Source organism: Myiozetetes cayanensis, unplaced genomic scaffold (genome assembly GCF_022539395.1).
Source record: "Myiozetetes cayanensis isolate MyiCay16 unplaced genomic scaffold, myiCay2020 scf1, whole genome shotgun sequence".
Lineage (NCBI taxonomy): Eukaryota > Metazoa > Chordata > Aves > Passeriformes > Tyrannidae > Myiozetetes > Myiozetetes cayanensis.
In genome coordinates, this window is record NW_026086604.1 from 143,310,060 (window position 1) to 143,332,644 (window position 22,585).

At 43.1% G+C, this 22,585-nt stretch overlaps 1 protein-coding gene across 1 annotated transcript in view; it reads left to right on the top strand.

Annotated features, from left to right (window-relative positions):
* CNPY1 (canopy FGF signaling regulator 1) overlaps positions 1-22,585 on the top strand; it is a 68,683-nt gene that overhangs the window by 19,881 nt on the left and 26,217 nt on the right. Inside the window, exon 2 of the mRNA XM_050335890.1 lies at positions 6,888-6,983. Coding sequence (XP_050191847.1) covers positions 6,888-6,983 — 96 coding nt within the window. The remainder of the gene's footprint in view (positions 1-6,887; positions 6,984-22,585) is intronic.

Here is a 22,585-nt window from a genome sequence, read left to right on the forward strand (position 1 = left end):
GGATTACATTGATGCTGTTTCTGAAGCACCCATGGCAGGAGGTGAAAATGAGTTTGTAGGCAACTAGAAGAATGTTTATAGAACACAGAGCCAGAGGTTTTTCAGTTATCTTTCCCATTTGCAGTATAATGGCGTATACAAAGAAGAACTTATACAAAGTTCTTCTTCAAATTACATATACAGAGAAACTTCTCCATGGGCAAGTGGGGCTGGTTGTGTTTATTGCCCCTACAATCTGCTCCACTGTGATGCAGAGATGTTATTCCTCCTTGAGAAGACAGTTGGAAGGCTGTTCCTTGAGTCCCTCTCCTAGGGACTTGAGGAGCAGGCTGACTTTCACTGAAGTTGGTGACAGTGCTGTTGCTTTTGGAGGGGGCAGGATTAGGTCCTCCATGCTCTGCAGAGGTTCTTGACGAAATCTCCGCCTGTGCTTTGTAAGCCACACAGATAAATAATCAAAAAAAGCTTTTCTAACTGATTTGAAAGCACAGCTGTGATAAAGGTGTGATAAAAGGACCAGCTCCAAAACCTGTGTGATCATGGTGGTCCTAGTGTGAGTTACAGCAACATTTCACATATCTGTTTATTTTAGTTAAAGAAGAAAAGTTTCAGTTACTGTAGACTTAACAGATTTTTATCTCGTATAAAATATGCTTAGCAGAGGACACACTTCAGTATGGTTTCATTGTTAGCAGACCTTCGGCAGTTCATGTCAAATATCAGTATAATGGACTTACACACACTATTGATTTAATGACAACTATCACTGCAAGGAATTGATCTAATGTTTTCATTAGACTTAAAAAATGTTTTAACAACAAGTTCATTCAGAACTGGATAATTGCAAAGCCCTACATGGCCAAAGATCACATTCCCCATAGAAGTGTAGTTTAGATGATCTTTTTAGGAGATAAGTAGATTAATAATAATAGAGGCACAGTTGAGGGAAATAAAAGCTAGTCTTCATGCCTTAAAAACATAAATAAATTGAATTATCACCCATTATATTACTGGAGGGATTTTTCTGAACTTTTGAACAAATTTGAATGAATATGCAATGGTATTTTGCTTGCTCTTGTAGGCACAAAGTAACTGTTTTTATTGCCCTCTTCTTTTTCTCTGTCCTTTCTGTTCCTCATCCCATGAACATTAGCAGAGGTAGGTTTCTTCTGCTTGGGTTGAATATACAATTTTGTTAATTTTCAGCAGTAATAGCATCTTTTATCCCTTGTATGGGAACAGGCCAGGGAGAGGCATTTTGTAGGAGATTCCAGGACATGCTGTCCTCATGGAGGTGATGTTGAACTGTCCTCAAGGAAAGTTTCCCACCACTAACTGTGACTGAAGCAATGCTGGACTGATTAGTGGCTCTTCATGAGGGAGTTACCTAAATACGGATGGAGAAAGAAGTTTCCTGCGCTGGTGTGGAAGCTGCAGACACATTTTCCATATGACTCCAGGTGACAATGATTTTCTTGTCAAACTATCTCCAACTTCTGCTTTTCCTTACACAAAGGCTCCTCCTTTCTGAGCACCGTGGTCAATATTCTGGTTTTTTGCTGATATTGGACGCATAGGCCACACTGCATGTGCTCACTGTGGTGGGTCGTGGCTTGCACATGCCACTCGATCTTCCTTGGCATTGTGGGTTTCTTGCTGCTCTTTGTAAGGGACTGCAGCTTTCAAGATGCTTCTTGAGAGCTTGCCCTGAGCTGAGCTGAAAGGGCATTTCTGGTGTCTCTGTGCACCTTGGGTCTGATTGCCTGCAGAGTCTTTTGTGCTCAGATCTTTAAGCCAGATCTTAGATATCTTAGAGCCAATGTTTCAAAATAAGAGAAGACAATAAAGGGGTCACTTTGAGTAATGCCTGGAGTAAAACATGGGTCTTCCCTCCCTATGGAAAGAATTACTTGTTCCTAAATTACAGACAGCTTGAATTCAGAACACATTCTGGGGGAGGTTAATAGTCTGGGAAAGTCTGTGTAAAAGAGTATGCCAGGTTATCTAGATTGGTTATCAAACAGCAACTCTGAACCAACATATTTGTATACTACCTCAGAAAAGTCAGAAGCTCCACTTTCAAGGAATATCCTGACTGTTCATATTTGTCATGTAGTTTTACTGAACTCAAGGCTCTGTCTGGCTGAATACATTTCCAGTGTAACCATTAGTATCTGACTGGGGCAAATATTTGACCTACATGTAGTACTGGCACAGAACAAATACGGGAAGTAATGCAGACCCACAAAAAATCCTAGCCCCACCCAAGCTACAAACTATGTGATATACTGTTAGATGTTCTCTTATAGAATTATATTTGGTAAGAAGTACATTAAAAGACCATTCTGATGGTCGGAGGATGCTTAAGGTGGATAAAACAGTGCAATGAACCTACCTGATCTCTTGCAGCAAAGGTACAACCTGCAGCTGCAACTCTGTATCTGTCAACAAAAAGCTGCTTGCAGGCAAATGAACTCCATGGTTAAACTGCTGAGGAGTTGAGGCATCCCAGCACAGCCATACAACTAAAACCTTTAGGCTGCAGGACTGCAGTCTGCACCACAGTGGGAGGAGGAGAAGAGAAGTCCCTTCCCAAAAACATGGGGATCTGCAGTGCGGCAGACGAAGCTCACAGGCTGCGTGGAGCAGCGAGACCAGGGGCACTCTGTGGGTGTCCATGGGGTTGCCCTGGAACAAGGCTTGGGCTTCTGAACAACACGACATTTGCTTTAAATAACTTCCACAGAAACTCAGCCACTGTGGGAACTAAATGTCTCCATGTGTCCTTTGGGGCCAGAGTTTTGTATGCTTCAAGGTACAACGAAGATTAAAGGCAATATTCTTAAATGAACAGGGAGATGCTTATGCCAAAATATACATGAGTAATCTAGAGCATGATACAAAAATGCAAATGCAAGAATAGAAGGAAATCAGGACACTGTAATGCATATTGCTTTAATTTGAGGAGCAAAGGGATTTGACTGGATTTCTAGGGTATAATGCAATACAGAATAATACAGTGTTTATGTCAGATATAGATGATGAAATCTCCCAACAGATCAATGCAGGAAAAGGGTATAAATCAGTAGTATTGCAAGGTGTCACTTGAGAGCAAATCTATTCTCAAGCTAAGGTAATACTTTCTGATACTCCCTGTAGTTGAATGAAGTTAATGTGAAACAAAGTGAGAGAGAAAAAAAATAAATCCAAATGCACTGGAAGGGGAAAATGAAAGTTAAAAATACCATCTTCAGGATCCATCATCTGTGCAGTTTGTCTAGAACTGAAAGGGTGAAAGAGAGCACCCATCCCATTAGCAACCGTGAAGATAAAGCTGGAATAGCCAACTTTGCTGATGGGACAGAGCTGAACTTGTCTTTGCCCAAGGGCAGAGCAGCAGCATCCTCCATTTGAGCACTACCTCAAGGTGTTGCTCAGCACTTGGCTCTGTGCACGAACCTCTCCTTTGACAGAGTGGCAGACACAGCCCAGCTGAAAGGATGGGGCTCCCTGCTTGTGAAGTGCCACACATCTCCTTTGTGTCGCATTTCCTCATTCATTTTGGCAGTGTTCAATCACTTGGTGTGCTGTATACAAACAATCAGCTCTCTGTTGAACACAGACATCATTGAAAAAAAAGAAAATTAATAAATATAGCTAAGAGAACTACTGTTCCTGTGTCCAGTAATTGCTCCTTCATCATCTGTTGAGTTTTAATAAGTAAATGAATGGAGAGAGCCTTCTGGCTTTGCAGTCTCTGTGAGAGATGGTTCTTGATGACAAATGCCATTTTGGAGAGAAAAGGAAGTTGATATAAGGTAAGCCCAAGCTAGGACTCGTTTATACCGGTTTTAAATCTCTGGGCTTATTTCCAGTCATGAAATCAGACCAAGGGAGCACCGACAGAGCACCTTGTCTTGGGCTGGACTACTCAGGTCTGCTCTGCTCACCTTCCTAACCCCATTTTCCCCGGGTTGTTGTAACACTATTCCTAAATTAAGAGAAAGATGAGTAGGTCATCCTGGGTAAAAAAGGGGCTGGCTGCAGTGAAGATGTGCCACCCCAGTCCTCTGGGGAACATCTACCTGTCTCAGCTGAGTGCATCCCTTCACTCCTGGGGCCGTGTGTGTGAGGGCAGGAGTCACAGGCTGGGTGATTGCCACTTTTCCCTCCAAAACTCAGTTTAGCAGTACTTGTGAGGATGTCCTGTTCTGCCTGCAGAAATCATTTTACATGTGTCTGCCTGCTTTTGCTTGATTTCTCTATCTACCTAAAGCTCAGAGTTGAATAGATGGGTAGATCAGTTTGGAGTTATCCTCTTGTGCCTGAATGCCTGTTTTTTTCAGATAAAATTCTCTGACATCTCAAACTTTTATCTTGAACATATATTAGACAAGTTGCTTCATACATATATATTTGCAGTGTTCACAAAGTGATAGCTCCATTGGAGTTTCTGTTAGAAAATGCTTTTTTCCTACACAGGCTGGAGGCAAGGGGAGGGGACAAGTGTGTAAACCAGCCTCACAATCTCACTCTGGCCTGGAATTCAGCTCACTCTAGGGTGTGGAATTCGAATTCTCGAATACAGGTCTTTTACCTGCCAGAGTATAAAATCAAGTTAACAAACAGTTACCTTCATGAATTCACACTGTACTGCATTTAGTATAGTATTTTCTATATCTACTGTGAATTGAACTCTAAACCAGCACATCATCCTTCCCAGGAGCTGGGCCAGCCTAGGATTTGGCAGATCACTTTACTTTTGATAATCAGTGTTATGCTGAGAGTTGTCCATCCCCCTGCAACTTCCAAGACTTATTGAAAATTCATAATAATGTTCCAGGGTTAAGGCTTCTGAGTAGATTCTCTAACAATTCTGTAAATAAAAGTTTAATATAGCTGAAACTGGAACTAGCTCTGAGGAGGGGAGCAAAGCATGAGCAGGGTAAACAGGACTGCTCAGCACTTGATGGGAATCGCTAACCAAGAGCTTTGAGAAGGCATTAAATACTCAGGTTTGGGGTAAAAGAGCTGCTAAAACTAGAAGGAAGATTAACTTAGGAACTCTACTCTGTATCTTCCAGCAGTGCAAACTGGGGTGAGACCTTGAAGGAAACCTTGCAGGAAACTGCTGGAAAGGAATGGGGATCAGATGGGAAGCTGAGGACCACGTCATGGTGTGACTGGGGAGCTCAGGAAGCCATGTGCCAACTCCCAGCCCTCAGACAGGGGCTGCAGTTCCATGTTCCTCTGCTGGGGGGCTGGGTCATACGTGCACAAGCCCCCAGGGAACTTTGAGATTAAATGTCACTCTCAGGAATGCAGAAACTTTACTTCTTTTTAAATACATTTTCAGCCCTTTGCCTGCGATTAAAGTTCAAGGTCGAGATGCATCTTTCCTTGTGGACATTTGCTTTGATTCCTGATGTGCTTTACTGAAAAATCTCAGACGTACAGCGAAGGAGGTGACAGCATGTCAGAGAAGTACATATTTAGTTCTAGCAGTGAGTCAATCAGACATCTAGGCAATTACCCTCTGCTCAGGATGACAACTGAGAGATGTGTTTATTCTGTCTCCAGGAATCTCTGTTATTTTAGGATCCTTTCCAGAGTGCAACCAGCACTAACTTGTCAGTACGTGGAGACTCTTGTTTATGCTTTGGTTTCCTATCTGGGTGGGATTATTCAGTTATTGACTTGCTGGCCCCCACTCAACCTTTTAAATTCATTTCTACCTTCCACACAATTTCTTGGCAGGAACTACAGGCTGTCTAAGCCCAGGCCCTCATATCTTCATCTGTGCTGATGAATCTTTTATCTGCTTTTCAAAGGGTATTAGCTCTTCCATGAGCTGTGAGGTTGCACCTTGCTGTCACTGCTAAGACTCCTGCATTTGACTGCAGTTTGGCATCTCCCAGAGCCTGACACAGAGGTTTGCTGGTCCTTCCCAGGGCTTCTCAGCTCGGTGGCCTTCGCAGAGACAGGACAGCTCCTGTGGTGGGATCCCCGTGTCAAACCCTGCTCTCCTTTACATCCCTGTAAAGTCACTGACCTCGGAGGCATCACTCCAGGACAGTCCTGGGACACCTGAAGGCCAGCTGTGCCTGTCCTCTCTAGATGTAACACAGGCACACTGCAGGCAGCCTCAGTTACACCTCCTGCCTGGATCTGATTAGTGAGCTAAATATTTTCTGCTCCATGGGAGCACCCAGTGCCATATAAGCTGGAGGCTTCCCTCAGGCAATGAACAGATGAGTTTAGCTGGAACAGACTTTGTTATCTTTTGACACTTCACTGAGGAATCAGTTACTTCTGTGAGGAAAAAGGTGTTTCTGGTGGCGTTTGCCTTTCTGAGTGATGCAAAGGCTCTGACAAGCTACAGAAGTGGGCCCCACTGCTCAGCTCAAGGGCAGGCCACTGTTACTCCCCTAAAATGTCCTCAGATGGGACAGGAGTCATAAGTAGCCTACATGTAGGGAACTGAAGCTCCCCCTTTTCATCTGAAGAGGATTTAATATAACCTGTACTGCCCTGACCAGGCAAGACCCAGCATACTCAGCTCCTGTTGAGTCCCCACAGTGTGACCTGGAGCCAGGTACTTCACCACGTGAAGCAGGATGGCATCTGAACCGAGCACAGAGACAACCCTCTCCCACCCCACTCAAACCTCTCCCCACTAAAACTCTCCCCCCGCCAAACACACACCCTTCTCCCCTTGCGAGGCTGGAGGACAAAGAGGGTTTTTGCAGGTTCAGGAGGCCTTTCTTTATTTCTCTCCCTGGAAGCTTGGTTATTACAGCAGTAGCCTCTAGCTACATCTGTGAAGAGGAGCACCTCCACCAGGCACCTCCTGTAATAATGACTTCTTTTTTCTTTGAACTTGTGAGGCACTGTTGTATGACATTAAGAAGGTGAATCCAAAGAGGACCATAGATGTAGGGTCATTCCAAGTAAACCCTGACGGGACACAAGAGAGGAGTAAGGTAGCAGAAAAATGATATGACAGCACATAATTGCTGATATGTGCAATTACCAACCACTTATCCAAACAGCAGTTGGTCTTAATCTTACAACCTTTTTTCTTGCTAAGGGTATCAGCCACTAAATTGCTTCTGCTTCCTCTGGGACCCAAAGTAATCTTTAGGCTTGAAATTGAGGTATTTTCCTTCCTTTTCAGTACCTACATTTCTTTGCCTTTTTAATATTTGAAGCAGTATTGTTCCATTGTTAATCTTGATAAAAATAAATCAGAGCTACACACATTATTAACACAGAGAAAGAAAAAGGAAGAATGAAAGAGAGAGAATATACACTCTAACTAGAGACAGACTGTTATCTAATCAGGCATTGCACTGGAGGTCCAGGTAGTGTACATTGATGTCCATGGGTTTCCTATGGGTGCTGAATACCCTCAAATTCCATTGCCTGTGGTGGGAACTGAGGGTGGCCAACATTTTGCTGGAGCAAGCCATCACATTGCCAGCATCCAGGAGCAGAGCTTGGCTTACTCTATGTGTTTTGCAGCATGAAAAATAGAGATCATGCCAGATCCATGTAAAAAGAAAAACCCCTGGAAACGTCTGGTGACCTGGATCATTTAGCAAATATTTCAGGGAATTGTTGTTGACTCAGATAACAGACTTTTCCATCATCACTGTCTGTAAATTAAAAGGCTTAAGAGAGTATTTAAAGAATAGTAAAGGTGAAAGCTGCTTCTTTGTAAATGGCAGTGGCCTTCTTGTGATGATGCTTCTTAGGCCTGGCTTTACATGTCTATTCCCAAGCTATCACTGAGAAGGACTGAGGAGCAAGCTGTCCAAGGATTAGTTTGGAAACAGGCTGCATCTGGGGGTGAGGTGAATTGGAAGTTGTCCAAGATGTCTGAGTCTTCTGAAGTCCAGCTCCAAGAAGTTTACTGTCAGTGAGAGCTCCAGGCTCGGGGTACAATTGTGGCCATCAGCAAGAGACAAGCTTATGTTAAGTAAGACTAACAACTGAGAGAAAGGGAGAGGAGAGCACAGAGGCTTGGCTGGCACTGCATGGTTAGTCTATAGCAGAACAAACTCCTGGGGTGGTCCCAGGTCAGTGCCCCAGCCCATGGACTTTGCTGCCTCCAGCAGTGTGTGCCAGCACAGACTGGGTTGATATGTGTCCCTTCCTCACTTTGGAGCAAGAAAATCATTTCAGCACACAAACTATAGAATGGTTTGGGGTTGAAGGAACCTTAAAGATCACCTATTCCAAACCCTATAATGTCTTGATGTGGGCAAGAGTATGAATGACTGCCCATACCTGCCTGTGGACAGAGGGACACGCAGGACCTGACTGCAGCAGATCCTGGTACGATAAATAAAGCAACACAGACAACCAACCAGGCATACATTAATACAGCCCGGCTCTAGTACATGCTGCCATTCTTGTTTATTCATATGTTGACCCCAGTATTAGCAGTACACATTTCTTAAACAAAATCCATGTCCTGCGCTGTTAATTGTTAACATAACAGAGGGTTCGTGAACCCGTCTTTCATCACATCTCTTAAACATTATTTAAACAGTATTTTATTACATTTATTTCTTCAGAGGTAAAAACATTTCCTTGCTATGCCTGTCAACTGATTTGAAAACTAAATATCTAAATTGCTGTGGTTTATTTTTCACAATTTCTATATTGTTTCAGTATTAGCCTGGGAGAATAAAACTAAAAATGTAGCCCTCTGTTGTCTTAATTTTAGGATATTGGAAGATTGCTTTCCCAGGAAAGAAATATTGGTTGACTTGTTAACAGAATGAGTTTTAGATCTCTGTTTGGATCTTCAAAAGTGAACAAGGGAGTTAGATGCCCAAACCCAGTGACTCTCAATGAGAATTGATTACTTAAAATTCAGAGGCCTCCTTCAAAAGCTCATCCCTAATCCTTCAGAACCATTTATACTTCATTGTAATTAACTGTGGATTTAGACTTCAGTATAAATTCACCTTGACTAAAATGTACAAAAGCATCCTCAAGTCCTATTTTCAGAATGGCTCAGGCCCCAGAAAGCCCAAGCTCTACTGAAAGTCCCCAAAATTACTAGTGCCATATCTAAAGTGTAGCACTAGAGACCCTTCCTGAGCTCTTGAGTTCAGATGTTTGCATTTGCCACATCCGGTTTCCATCCCACAGTAAAGTCTGTGCCTTCTCTCCCACCACAAGCTGAGAAGTGGTGCAATTGCTCCTGCTGGCTCTGGACGTGGTGACCAGGATGGTGAGATGTGCAGTGAGGCATAACTGACCATGATCTGTTTTGGCCTGATGGGCTGGGCAATGACAAGGATTCATTTTATTAGGATATTGGTCTTCAAGAAGACAGGAAAGATGGTATGAGTCAATAAGGGTGCATAATGTACCTTGAAGTGAACATAGAAAATAGATAAATGTGGATGTAGGATTTCTTTTCTCAGTTGAAAAAGGTGGCATAATTGTTTCCTGTCTATTGGCTGCTCTTCCATCTTGGCAAACAAGGGCCAGGGAAACCCAATACTGACAGCAATGCCAGAAAAGCAAAGAAAAAACCTTCTTTGGAAGCTTTAAGATTTCTCCTTCTCTTGCTATGATTGCTGAAGTTTCAGTTCTAGTCTCTGTTTCTGCAGAGCTCTGCATATTTTTCTGCACTCGAGCTGTGCTATAGACCTCTGTATTATCACCATCCCACCACGCTCCTGTGTGTTCCCAAAATCAGAGCTGGGATCCAGAGGCTGCTGGCTCTCACTACTTCACTGCAAACTGCTACTGGGTGAAAAAAAAAAAAAAAAAAAAGAAAGCTAAGAAAACCCCAGAATAAGGTTTCCCATCTACTGATTCACACAAGAGTTTTGAATATTTTAGGTAGTGCTTTTTTTTTTTTTTCCCCCTCTTGTTTTAGAAAACACTGGTTTATTGATGATGACAACTTTGTGGAAGAATCACATAAACCAGCTCTGATGGCAATTTCACAAGGACAAGATTTTTTAGTTCCAGGAGGACATTCCTGTGAAAGGCTGGACTGTCACCTCAACAGGGCACATATTTAGGAAGAGCAGGTTACAAGGGTAGGTCTGTTCTAGTAACCAAAAAGGTAAGGACCAGTTCCCTGCCTGTTGTCAAAGGTATGATATGAGCTGTGTCCGGATTCACACTAAATATTCTTCACCCTATATTGCTCACTGCATCCTGCCCTGTCCCTATAAAATGCTCTTAAATAGTGATATTTGGGATGAGATCAGTTCAGTGATATGGATGATAAAAGGTCAGTGACTGAGCCCATCTGTGACACTTGGCAGTCAGAGCCCTGCCTCTCCCTTCTGGGTACCACAGGTGTCAGCAGCATCAGAGCCTCCACCACTTGGGTTGCTGGACATTTTTCGGCACCCCAATCTCTGATTTCCCCCAGCAGAGTATTGATGGTTCTGGGATCCCTCTTTTTTTTTCTTGCTGTTTTTAGAACAGAAACTTCATCCTAAATCTGAGAAGCTTTTATTTTTTTTAATCAAGCTTTTTCTGAGGCTTGTTACATTCTGTAATCAGTTTTGGTTTCAGAAAATCAGAATGTATGTGAGTGTGTGGGCAGAATAAAATACACCTCAGAGCAACCTCCCTATAAACAGCCCTCCCAGTCACAGTCTCATCCTACCTTTCTGCCTCTGATTTTGCACTGCTTGTCTAATTATGTTGGCTGCTGTGTAATTATTTTCATGGAACAATAATTTTAACAGCGTGCAGTTTATCAGAGGTGCAAATTATACATAATAACATACAGCAATTTTCACTTAAAACTTGCATAACATTCAAAAGTCCTTGCATTTTTCAACAAATTGAAGAGGAAAAAGGTATTGTTCATTTTGTATCTACCCCTTTTTTCTTAGAGAAAGCAACCTACTGATTTTCTTGGAGTCAATTAAATCCATTTGAAAGAAAGCACTTTTATTTTGGAAGAAGACTGTCCACATGGGGAGCTAATCAAGAATAATTATTCCTCTCTAAATTCACATCTTCGAACAATTTGAATTAAATCCCAGCCCTAGACCAGCCCTAAATGTCAAAGGAGGTTAAAAAACAAGTCAGCTAGAGGAGGTCTGTCACATGAGGAAGGTCTGAGAATAAAAACCTTGTGTGGGCACCCAGGCCAGGCTGGTGAGGAGAAGCCATGCCAAGGCTGACTCAGGTTCACTCCCCTCTTTGGTTACACAGGCACTTATTTCAGTCACTGCTTTGAAGTCAACCCCACACACGTCTCAGCAGCAGCATCTGTACATGCACGTCATGGTGATGGCGGTGTCAGAGAGGGAGATACTGTGATCATCAGCTGAGAGCAAGGATAAACATATTTCAGGGAAAGAATTTTGCTCAGGGAGGCCTTTTCCCCTTGCTTTTCCAGCAGGCTGAAGGCAACACAACTCATACCTTTCAGAGTGAGGGAGCTATGGGGAATTTAGGCACATCTGCACTTCCATCTCAGATTTGACAAACTTGGGGTTTTGTTAAAACCTAAGGTTTGCTTTCACATTGCTGCCAATTGACCAACAGGGTTTGTAGCCATTATTTCTCTAAAACAACAGTAACACTTCAGTGCCTCTGCAGTGCCAAAGAGACACTCTCCTGCCTCTGGAGAGTTTGGAGGCAGGACCAGGTTCCTCTGTCCTCTGCAGCCTCCCTACAGTAAAAGAAAAATACTTCCACTGTATTTACCTGCATGATACTTCATCCCCCAAGCAAACCACTATCAAAACCTGGATGCAAATCCCCTAGCCATCATACAAACCCCACACAGGTGGGTGGTGGGTGGCTTGGCCAGGATTTCCATCCACAAGGATTTCCATCAAGATGCCTCAAATGTCTGAACTCAAGGTTTTACCAAGCCCAAGGCATGTGCCAGAGCAGCACTTACATTTTGAGATGATTCTCTATTCAACAGAGCTTTTATCGTTTTTATACACTGGGACTGCCTCCTCTGCAGGTTTCAGGGAAATGAGACTGTTGGGAATAAAAGGAAACATCTTTATATATAGGTGTCCCTGCCCATGGCAGGGGTGGTGGAACTAGACAATCTTGAAGGTCCCTTTTAATCCAAACCATTCTATAATTTTATAAATCAATGCTTCTATATGTACCTGATGTTCTCCTTATAGGAGGCAAGCCAAGCTGGCTCGCTGTGCTGGGTCCCATAGCACAGAATGGGCTGGGGTGCTTGGGTTTGCTTTTCCTAGGTGGCACAAAAGGAAAAACAAAACAAGAATTTGCTCCCAGGGCAAACCCCACCACCTCACCCCAGCTTCCCTATCCCCTCCCATCCTTTTCCTGCATGCCCAAATCCCCAGGGATACTCCAGGTCTTTTCTTGAGGAGGGTCCACATGAGCCTGGAGGAAGAATAAGCTCAGTGTCTTGGAGATGAAGGACACAAGTAGCCACTAAAACTATTTCTGGAAGAAATTCAGTCTATCCCTCCTGATGGGGGCAGATGGGGACAAATCTCAGGGGTGTCATCCATCCAGAAGGAAAAGTATTAGTATTGGTACACAGGGTGAAGTGCAGTGAAGAAGACAAGAGGTGGTTAGCCATCACTGGTGCCTCTGGCCAGGCACTAGTTCTGGGACATGGAGGAAATTCTTTCAGAGACAGAAAGTCATAGAGAAAAAGCTCAGATTAGTCAGATATAACAAAAAAAAAAATTTGAGTTATGGTATTGGCAGGAGTACCAACCATATGGAAATGTCTGGAGTCCTTGAACAGCGAGAGGATAAAGCACCACTTGACAGTCGGTGACCAGGGCAAGGCTGGGTGTGATGTGAGATGCAGAGCTTGGTCCCAGCACCTCTGCTCTGCCCTGTGTCACAGCAGGGACTGAGACAAGGGTTTTTTCCAGCACAGAGGGAAATGGCTACTTGTAATTTTACTCAGAAGAATGTCACTGAATGTTGTCCAGAAAGTTTACTCTCTGGAGTTATGTAACACCTCTTTGTCATTCCTGTGCTCTAACATTGCATTTTTAAGCCAGGGCATGGAAATACCAGGGTGTGAATAAAATCCCTTTCCGTCTGCTTTGGGTCATGGCAGTACAATCCTCCTTCTGTCCAATTTCCAGCCGTGTCAGTAGGAACCAGCAGAGCAGGGCTCCATGTCTGACTCTGTTCCCAGAGGAGGCTGGTTTTCACATTCCCCTTGCATGGTTCTTCCACGCTGCATCTGGAGGGTGGCTTTCCCCATTACCCAATGTCTGATCATTACTTTTTGATCTGACAAATTCTTCTCCTTCTGTGTCATGGTAGCATGAACATTGGTTTTAAGGAAGAGGGATTAATCAGACTGTTATTGTGGTTTTTAGTCGAGGTTTTTAACTCGAAGGACTGCTGGAGTAAGCACCAAGATATTTGTTTCTGGAGGATCCTGAACTCACTGTAAAAGCAGGCAGATGGAGCCAAGGCAGTGAAAACAAACAGGATTGCATGAGAAGTGTCGCCTCAGCAGAAAATTCACAGAAGGTTGTGATGACCATACAGGAAAACAAGTGGCTGCACTGCAAAAGAAATCTAGTTTTCATGGCAACTTATGGTGGATTCTGATTTCATGTTTCCACGAGAGCAGGACAGTAACTCCTATCATCTATTTTTCGTGCTCTCTTCCAGCACACTGGGAGAGGCTTCCCTGTCTCTGTGGAGTATCACTCTTGGTGACCACACACGTGTCTGTGGTACTGATGCCAGCTGTGGTTACCATTTCAAGTCCTGGTTCAAAATACAGCGTTTAGCTCCAGAATAATTAGAAGACTTAATGAATCCATGAATGATGGCTCCAGCAGCCAAAACAGTGATCTGTGAAGATTCTGAATCATGTCTGAGGGTGATAGGCTCTCCTGGGCTGTTAGTGTCAGCAGGTCTGAAGGGGCAGGCATCAGCAAACTAAGAAGAACAAGAACTGCTCAGTCTAGCTCATATATATCAGATTCTCAGTTTTGGGTGGAGAGCTGTTTCCTCTTTCAGGCACTCTACCAGTATGCATTGCTGCTAAGGGTGGCTACCTCTGAGGCTTTCTTTAAAGCAATTAAATTACATTAAATTAAGGAGCTATCCTATTTCATTTAAGTCATTTTGGTGGACTGATGTCAGACTTTCTTTGCATCTATCAAGACCTGAGATGAATAAGGATAAATAAGCACAGGGTGTTTCTCAAATTAGTGCCTTACCACTTTTCCACTGCTCTCCAAAACTGCACAGAAGATAGAAAGACCAAAAATCTCTGCTACTGTCCATCCCTTTCTGTCACATGGGTTTCCTGATGATTTCTCTCAAGATGTTGCTCTGAATCTTTGGCTTCTTGGTTTTTTTTTCTCAACAAAAGTTTTCTGTTGCAAAAACTCATTGAGGCAAGTGTCTGTCAGACCAAAGTACAGAGATGGATGGACTTCTTTAATGCTGCCTTGGACACTCAGAGGAGTCAGTGAACAGGATTTAATCTAGTGTGTGACATGAAAGGTTGCTCTTCAGCTAATACTTTAGGCAGGTTAAATGTAACTGTAGGGTCAGACCTTGCAGCAGGAGCAAAATATTTAAGTAAAATGTCAATTTGGTGAAACGTCAATTCTGGAAGCCATGATGTTACCAGCTTGTTTGGGAAAATCTCCAAGTAATAAAACTGCTGTACTATATACAGTTCTTGTACTTCCCCCACAAAGTTTTACACCACATCTTTGCAGCAGTGTTCTGTGCCTTATGTTAGCAGCTGGCTCTACTTCTGTTCATCAGCTACAGAGAGGGTATCCAGACACACAAATTTCAAGTCAGGGACTTTCTCTGAATTGAATTCTTTGACAAGTTCCATTATCGCATGTTTAAGCCAGATACAGGGGCTTGTTAGCTCTAAAAATAAATTAGATAAAATTATTTTTCTTTAAGAGCAAGAATTTTTTTTTTTTAATTCTTCAATTAATTACTAAATTCCAACCTTCAGTAATAAGGCAGAAGTGCTTCCCAGCCAAGGCAGAGCACACAGATGAAGGCTGGTATGGATCTGTGGACTGCTTTGTTCAAATGAAGTGCTTCAGGGAAGCACAAGCACATTCTCCTGACTACCTGAAATGTCAGCCTGAAATCCCATTTCTTCCTCAAACACTGAGTGAGGCATTTTGTGGATAACAGTGCCTGTGGATATCTAAGTTTTTTATGACTGCTCTGGCTTCTACTATAGCTACAAGGTAAGAAATGTTGCTCTTGCCTCCTATCTTTGCTACCTGTGTTGGAGAGACAACTCAGAAAATCCACTCTCCAACTCATTTAAGCAGATCTGAACATCTTTATTGGATGCCTTCTCAGACAGGCACTTTTCTACTGAGTGGATTAAATTCTCTCTATACACAACCATATTTCTGGCTTTGAACATGAACCTTTTTCACCACAGTTCTTTTCCTTTCCCTCCAAAAACAGCCCATCAACAACATGAGAGACCAGCGCTACCAGCCTCAGTCCAGAACCAAGCACCTGTGCCAGCAGCAGCGTTGGCATTTCCTAGCACCCATCTCCACACCCACAGACCCTTCCTGGGGGTGGGGATCATCATAAGGGGTGCAAAGGGAATAATATGTCTGCGAAGCATTTGTCTCCTTTGTGCTGAGATTACCACCACGACACTGACTGCAGCTGCCTTTGTGACTTATGTCCCCGTTCCTTTATGGCACGAAGCAGTTTTTAAAACCGTGGGAGATAAGTATGCTCAGTGTGTATGGACCCTGCTCAGTGAAGCAGCTACCAAACTGTGTTTTGAATAACATCCCTGAATTTACTAATCTCTGCTTATAAAGGCAAAATATTTACACTCCTGAGTCAAAGGCTGGGATCTTCAGTTTGCTCAGCGCTGTCTCAAGCCTGTTCCTCCTGGATACAATGGCAGATTTACCATCAGCTTCTCTGGGAGTCATAGTCAGGCCAAAAACAAGGGCTTATGGAAATACCATCCACAGTTCCTAATCCTCTGCTGGAAGACTTTCCAGAAAGGCCGTACTGCCAGGCATCCCCTTCCCTTTCCACAAAAAAGTTATATTTGCATTTTATGTAGTGCCTCCATTTACTAGATCCTTTAGTGAAAAATTTGAAGCAAGCAGAAATATTTAGCATCCATACAGCCAGCACTGTATGTGTATTCAATAATGGAAAGATTCTGCTTTTAATCTAGATAGACCCACCATTTCATTGCAAGGATGTACAGTTTAGGATGTTACAAGTAAAATTTCAATCCTAGGCTTCTGTACTCCAGTATTTCCTTTTGTACAATACTGCTCCATTTGTTCCAAAGCCAAGGTAAACTGGACAGATAGAGTAAAATTAATTCTCTAATCCATAGGCATAGCACAAGTCTTCCTTTTAATTCTCCACTTGTTCCAGACCATACCTTGTAATTCCTGTGCAATGCACAGCTCTCCATGTGGACTGAGATCATCAACTTGATTGGCATTACCACACCTCTCACCTCAACTGCTTTATGGCCCCATTTCTGCCACGGACTGGACACTACAGGCAGGATCAAAGAATATGGAAAGAAACATGTTGCCATGATAAAAATAAAGTCTTCATCCAGAACAGCACTGACTAGTTAGTGTGAAGAGACCTGTAATGTAACATGTTTGGATCTGGTTTTTTAGTTCCTTTTTATATATGGCTGCCTTATTTCTACAGTTTGCTAACAAGATATCCAAGATTTATCTATAGACTTTCAACAGAAGAGGACACAGGCTGCCTGGATCTCAATGCTCACTGAAGTTTTTTGCTGTTTCGTGCTGTAAGCTCTCTGCTCTGCCTTCTCTTTTTCTCCTGGCTACCTTTCACTCCCTAACTTTCCATATTTCCCAGCCTGAGCTCCCCTAAAGGACTGAATCAAACTCTGGTGTTTAAGAAACTCGACAGATATCACTTCCTGTGTCATCAGGTATAGCGTTGTTTGCTCACTGGAGCTGTAAAATGCTCTCACAGCCTTGGCATGTGAAACCTGGCTCTGCAGAGGTGAAGCTCAATGAAGCTCGTGCTGTCTTCCACAGCAGAAATCTGCAGGCTGACTTCTGAGTTAGATTTTTTTTTTTTTTTTAACCCTACAATGGGACTTTATGCTTCTGAGAGGCTTCGGTTTGCATGCAACAAATGAACCAATTCTGCTTTCATCTGTCAGAAATCCTATGCATCTTAGAGCCTTTAAAGGGAAATGATCCAGGAGGCTTGGCAGGCATTAAAGGCCTCTCATTTACGTGCCGATCATTTATGTTGCTTATGGTCTTCCACAAACAGATCTTAACTGGGGTGTGGCAGCAAAAAGGGAAAAACTTTGCTCCTGACATTTCCTTGAACACCCTGCAGCAGTGCTATAGCCAGCCAGTGAGCATATCCCTCTCCTGTGTTTTTCTTTAATGAGTCTCACTTCTACTCATTTTCCCCCCAATGCTGCACCCTTACTTCTTTTCAGGGACAAATACTACTCAATTTCTTGAATAGTCATCTTGTCCAGGAATATTGGGATGTTTTATTGCTTAGTCCGTATACAGATTGCTTTTCTTTGTTACCTGTCCCTTAAGTCCTCTGTCAGGGATGCTCAGGTTTTCTGCTTTGTGTTTCTTTGAGCTTTTTTGTCTAACCTCAGGGCATTGAAACTTAGACCCTTTGATATTCTGTGAGGTCTTCACAGTGAAATACTCATCGAATAACTGCTCTGACATACATGTTGGTCTAAGCTGGAGTTTAGCCTGACAAATTTAGCAGCTGTCCTATCTCATGTCTCACTCTGCCTGGACCAGACACAGTGAGTAACTCCACTGTACTGGGACAAAGCAAGCCAGGAATGGCCAAGCAGTGACAGTGCAGGACACACCAACCTGTGTCAAGGTAGCTCTTGGCTTAAATCAGCTCTGAAATCCACAAACCTCTAGAACATCCTGGCCTTTGTTTGATCTTTTCTTACCACCACCATCATTCTGACCCTGGTCACGATGCCCAGGTGCTGCCATATCCTCTTCCTCCCCAGAAAGTAGACTGGCCTGGACTTCAGTTCCCCAAATGACAAATTGCTAAAAGCAGTAACTCTGGCTAAGTTACGCTGATGTCTCTGCAAGCTCTGAAGCATTTAATGAAATACCAGTGTCATGACATTCAAAAGTAATTTCTGTTCCTGTGTGGAGCATCCCCTTCTCCCATTGGTCATTGGGAGTCATTTTCTGTCATCTTCTTGCTCCTAAAATTAGACAGAAATGGGTGTCACCTTTGGGACCCTCAGCTCCTATGCACAGAGGTGCCAGCAGTTGCACTGCACCAGTTCTAGCCTGTGGCAGCTTCCCAAATGCCTCTAATCAGCAAAGGAATTACATGGACCTGTTGGAGCATGTCCAAAGGAGGGTCCTGAAGATGATCAGAGGGACAGAACCCCTCTCCAAAAGGCTGAGAGAATTGGAGTTGTTTAACCTGAAGGAGAGAGGGCTCCAGGCAGACCTTATTGCAACTTTTTAATATTTAAAGGAGCCTTGTAAGAAAGATAGGGACAGAGTTTTTATTTTGGCCTGTAATGATATGACAAGGGATAATGATCTTTTTCAGCTAAAAGACTAGATAAAAGGCAGAGATTTTATATGATAGCTTGACCTGTTATCTGCCTGCCTTTGCGGGTTGTACATCTCTGTACGCCACCCACCTGCTGGCAAATAAACCACCCACTGTCCTCCCTGTTGCTGCCAGGATTTGGATCCTGGCAGTCTCCATTTCTGTTTCCTCGTGGTGCTGCTAAGCCTCCTAAATTGTTGAAGACTGGTATTGGCTGTTACCTGGAGATTTTGATACAGAAATATCGAAACGTTAAACGACTTTTCATTTCTTCAGAGTCGCTTTGGGATTTTCACTTCTGGATCTAAAATGGCATGTGATTTGAAGTGTCATCTCTCTGGCATCGAGTCCTTATTTCCTACATGCTGCATCTGCCTGATTTGATTGCACTGGTCTTTGAGCAGCAAAAATATCCGGCAGGGCAGCTCTCACTCCTGCAATCAAATAAAGGCATTGCTTTGTTATAAGAGACTGGAAAAATTATTGTGTACCCGCTGAAGTGTCTCAGAACAGCAGCAGGAAACATGTAGGTGGCACATTGTGAGTATGAGAGACAACAAGGGGTGAAATAGCAGCACACTGTGCTGGGATCAAGGAAAGCTTTTCCCAGTCCCCAGTGCAGCATCAGCCCTGGGATGTGCCTGGACCATGGGCTCCCAGACCTGCTGAAGATCTCCGTGGATTTTCCAGTCCTGGATGGTTAAACGACTGAGGATGTGATTTGGAGGTGCTCAAGCCGAGCATCCCAGGGGCACATTCAGTACACCTGTGATACCTGGGCTATGCAAATTAAAGAGGGAAGGAGTTTTGCTTCCAGGTGGAGTATAGCACCATAAAATGAGAACCAAACATTCCTTTTTTAAAAAAAAAAAAAAAGTAAAAAAAAATTAGTGGGAGGGCAGAAAAAACCTGTATTTAAATATGTAACACATCGGAACTGAAAATCTTGAGTCCACAGTCCCATTCTCTTGAGGTTTTTAAGAAGATAACTGAGAGAAGTGGTAAGAATTTTTCCTCAGAGCCTCTGGACAAGAAACCCCACTCTATAGATGTGATGGTGATGTGCCTCTGTGCAGAGAAACATGAAGCATCAGCCAGATCATAAAAGACTCACTGAAGCACCCCGAGGTCTGAGCGGGGCTGGACTGCACTACTGCCATTACACCTCTGGGCTGCAGGGCAGGCACTCTTTCAGGCAGTGCTTTCCCAAAATGACGCCCCCAAAGATGACCCGACCTGCACTAAGAGACAGGGGAAAAGCAGAGATTTTATTTGATTTTTTTTTTTTTTTAATTTTTAGGCTGGCAGTACTCATTTCTTAAACTCAGATAATTTTTCTCAATTTTCTTCCCCCTCCCCCACCCCCCTCCAAAATCAAGATACAAATTGCACTTGGTTTAGGTGAGTTGTGAGAGGAATTGGAGAGTTGAGGCTTCTTTTTAAAAAGAGCTGGTGAGACATTTATTTCCTTAACTTAGACAAACTAATGAGGCTTTTTGAGGTTTCATTGTCTGTTATTCTGATCTTGCAAAAAAAAAAAAATGTGAAAGGGTAAATGCTCTTACAAGCATGACAAAAATTATATGATCATGTAAATATTTGTTTTCCACTCAAAAAAATAAGTTTAAAAGGTGCTGGCTCTTATTTTCTTCAGGAATCTCCTGCAATCTGGATTTAACACGCTCAAAATAGACCCGTTCTGAGCATTTTCAGAGCAGCAATGTATGACCAGAGTTTTCAGAGTAGGTATGAGTTTTCTTTACATCACCAGTCTCAAACTTTCTGTGAATCACTGGTAATACTATAAGGCAAAGAGGTTGACTATAGCTTTTCAGTTCCTGAGATCCCTCTGAGTCCTTCTGGGTCTATATGATTTATTGACAACCGAGATCAGATGGGCTCCAGTTGCCTTAATCCAGACTGTAACACTTAGGGCTCCACACATATGGATTACAAACAGTAGCTGATACTTAGTGCAACTGTTGTGCTAGAAGATTTGCAGCAGAGTATCAGAGCAGAGTAACAGGAAAAGAGAATTATTTCTTTAATCCTCTGCTTCCAAGGGCAAGAAATTGCAAGGGCGCAGCAGCCCCATCCCCTTGGTCCAGTCTGGGAAGTTGGGCTCATTGAGCAAAAATACTTTGCACATTCCACACTCCATGGGGTGAGTTGCAGATGGAAGACTTACAGTAATTTGCTTGGCTCGAGACCCCTCAGGCTCTAACCAGTGTGTTATTTTAAACAGCATTCTGAATATTAATTCATATGCCCGTGTCCTATACAGGAAAGGTACACATTTATGGCTTTCATGCTCTGCAGTGTAATGGAAGTGGAGGCTGTGGGTGCTTTCAGCAGTGTTCTGCAACAGCCCTGAGAACAGCCTGGAAGGCACTGCTGCATCCCCAAGAGATGCCAGTGAGGTCCTGAGGTACACTGGAAACTAAAATACATAAACCTGAGAGGTGAAAACTGACCCAGAGACTAAACCAACATTGACTGTAGCTGGGGGAAAGTGGTGAGGGGTGTGTCTGACGAAAAAACCACCAAGAAGAAAGAATATCTGGTCAAACCCCAACACCTAATACAGATCACTTATAAAATGCTGCTCTTTGCCTACCTGACAGGTTGTTTGGCCTTCATTCTTCAATGGAGACAGGAATATCCTTTGGTGGCTTGTGCACACAGCATCGGGCATAGCTGCCATGTGGTCCCAGATGGAGAATTACTGGTGTATGTACACACACATACCGATAGACATATATATATGTATATTTAATGTGTAGCCCATATTTGAAATCTCACCTATGTCCACATCAAGCCAATTTATGGGTAGATGATGGAAGGTCATAATTAGAATTAATTAATCCAGTGGGAAATCTATTCCCAAGCAGCTCTCAGCAAAAGGCAGATTGGCAATGTAAGGAGGATAAGCTGTACTTCTAAAGCTCTTCTTAGATATTCTTGTCACTTCCAATATCCCCCAGGGTGTGAGCAGCTCTAATCTCCCACTCTGGGAGCCACCCATTTTATTGGTGTGCACTCCCCTCAAGGAGGAGGAGGAGCTAAAGACATAGTCCAACACCTTAAAGATGCCAGTGAAATATAGACACAGATCATCCTTGCAGTCTGCTTCCCCCAATCCCTCTAAACAATCCAAATGGAAGCAAAAACCTCCATCCAAGCCCAGCTAAGCCCCTGGCATGTGCACAGAACCAGGGTTGCTGTTTCTGAACAGTTTGATTGGCAGACAGGGCCATAACTGACTACATGACTTGCCTGCCTGATAGTGGAGCTGGGATCTGGAGCCTGGTGCTACCATCCACTGAACCATCATCTCCTATGTGGAGAGCTGCTGCCTGGGGTTTTGGAGAGGGAAGCAGATCCTTCATCACTCCCAAACATTTCCAAAGTTTTGTTACACGGAAGCTAAAGAGAAACTTTCACAAGAACTGGATTTTGTGTTTTGTTACAAAGCAAATTGATTTTTCTTCAATAATCCCGTTCTGTGATGTCTACACCATCTCTCCCGAAGCAAGACCCACTAATGATGCACTAAGAACCTACTAGTATTTAGTGCAGGCACCTCAGGAGTACCAACTGTCTTAATCGAGGAGCAACCAACTCCACACGGCCCAGCATAAAGACATTACAGAAATCAGCTTTTGCCCGAAGGTGCTTCTAATCCAAACAATTTTAACAATAAAAATAGACGTACTTTAAACAGGAGAAATTGAAGTTTGCCCTGAAAATTTGGAAACCGGAGGATAAAAGGAAAAGCCATTCCATCAGAGGAGATAAAATTAGCTGTGGTCTAAATTTCACCGCAGTATCTCATGAGCCTTTGGTGTTCTTCAAGTGTCCCACACGTATATTAGTTTTATACTCACTTGAGAATGAAGTAATTTTCACATAGGATTTTTAATGCTTAATTATTCTTCTTTTGTTCTTATCTCTGTCACTATCAGAGTTTTAAGTTGTTTAGTTGCTCTGTGATTTGAGTTTT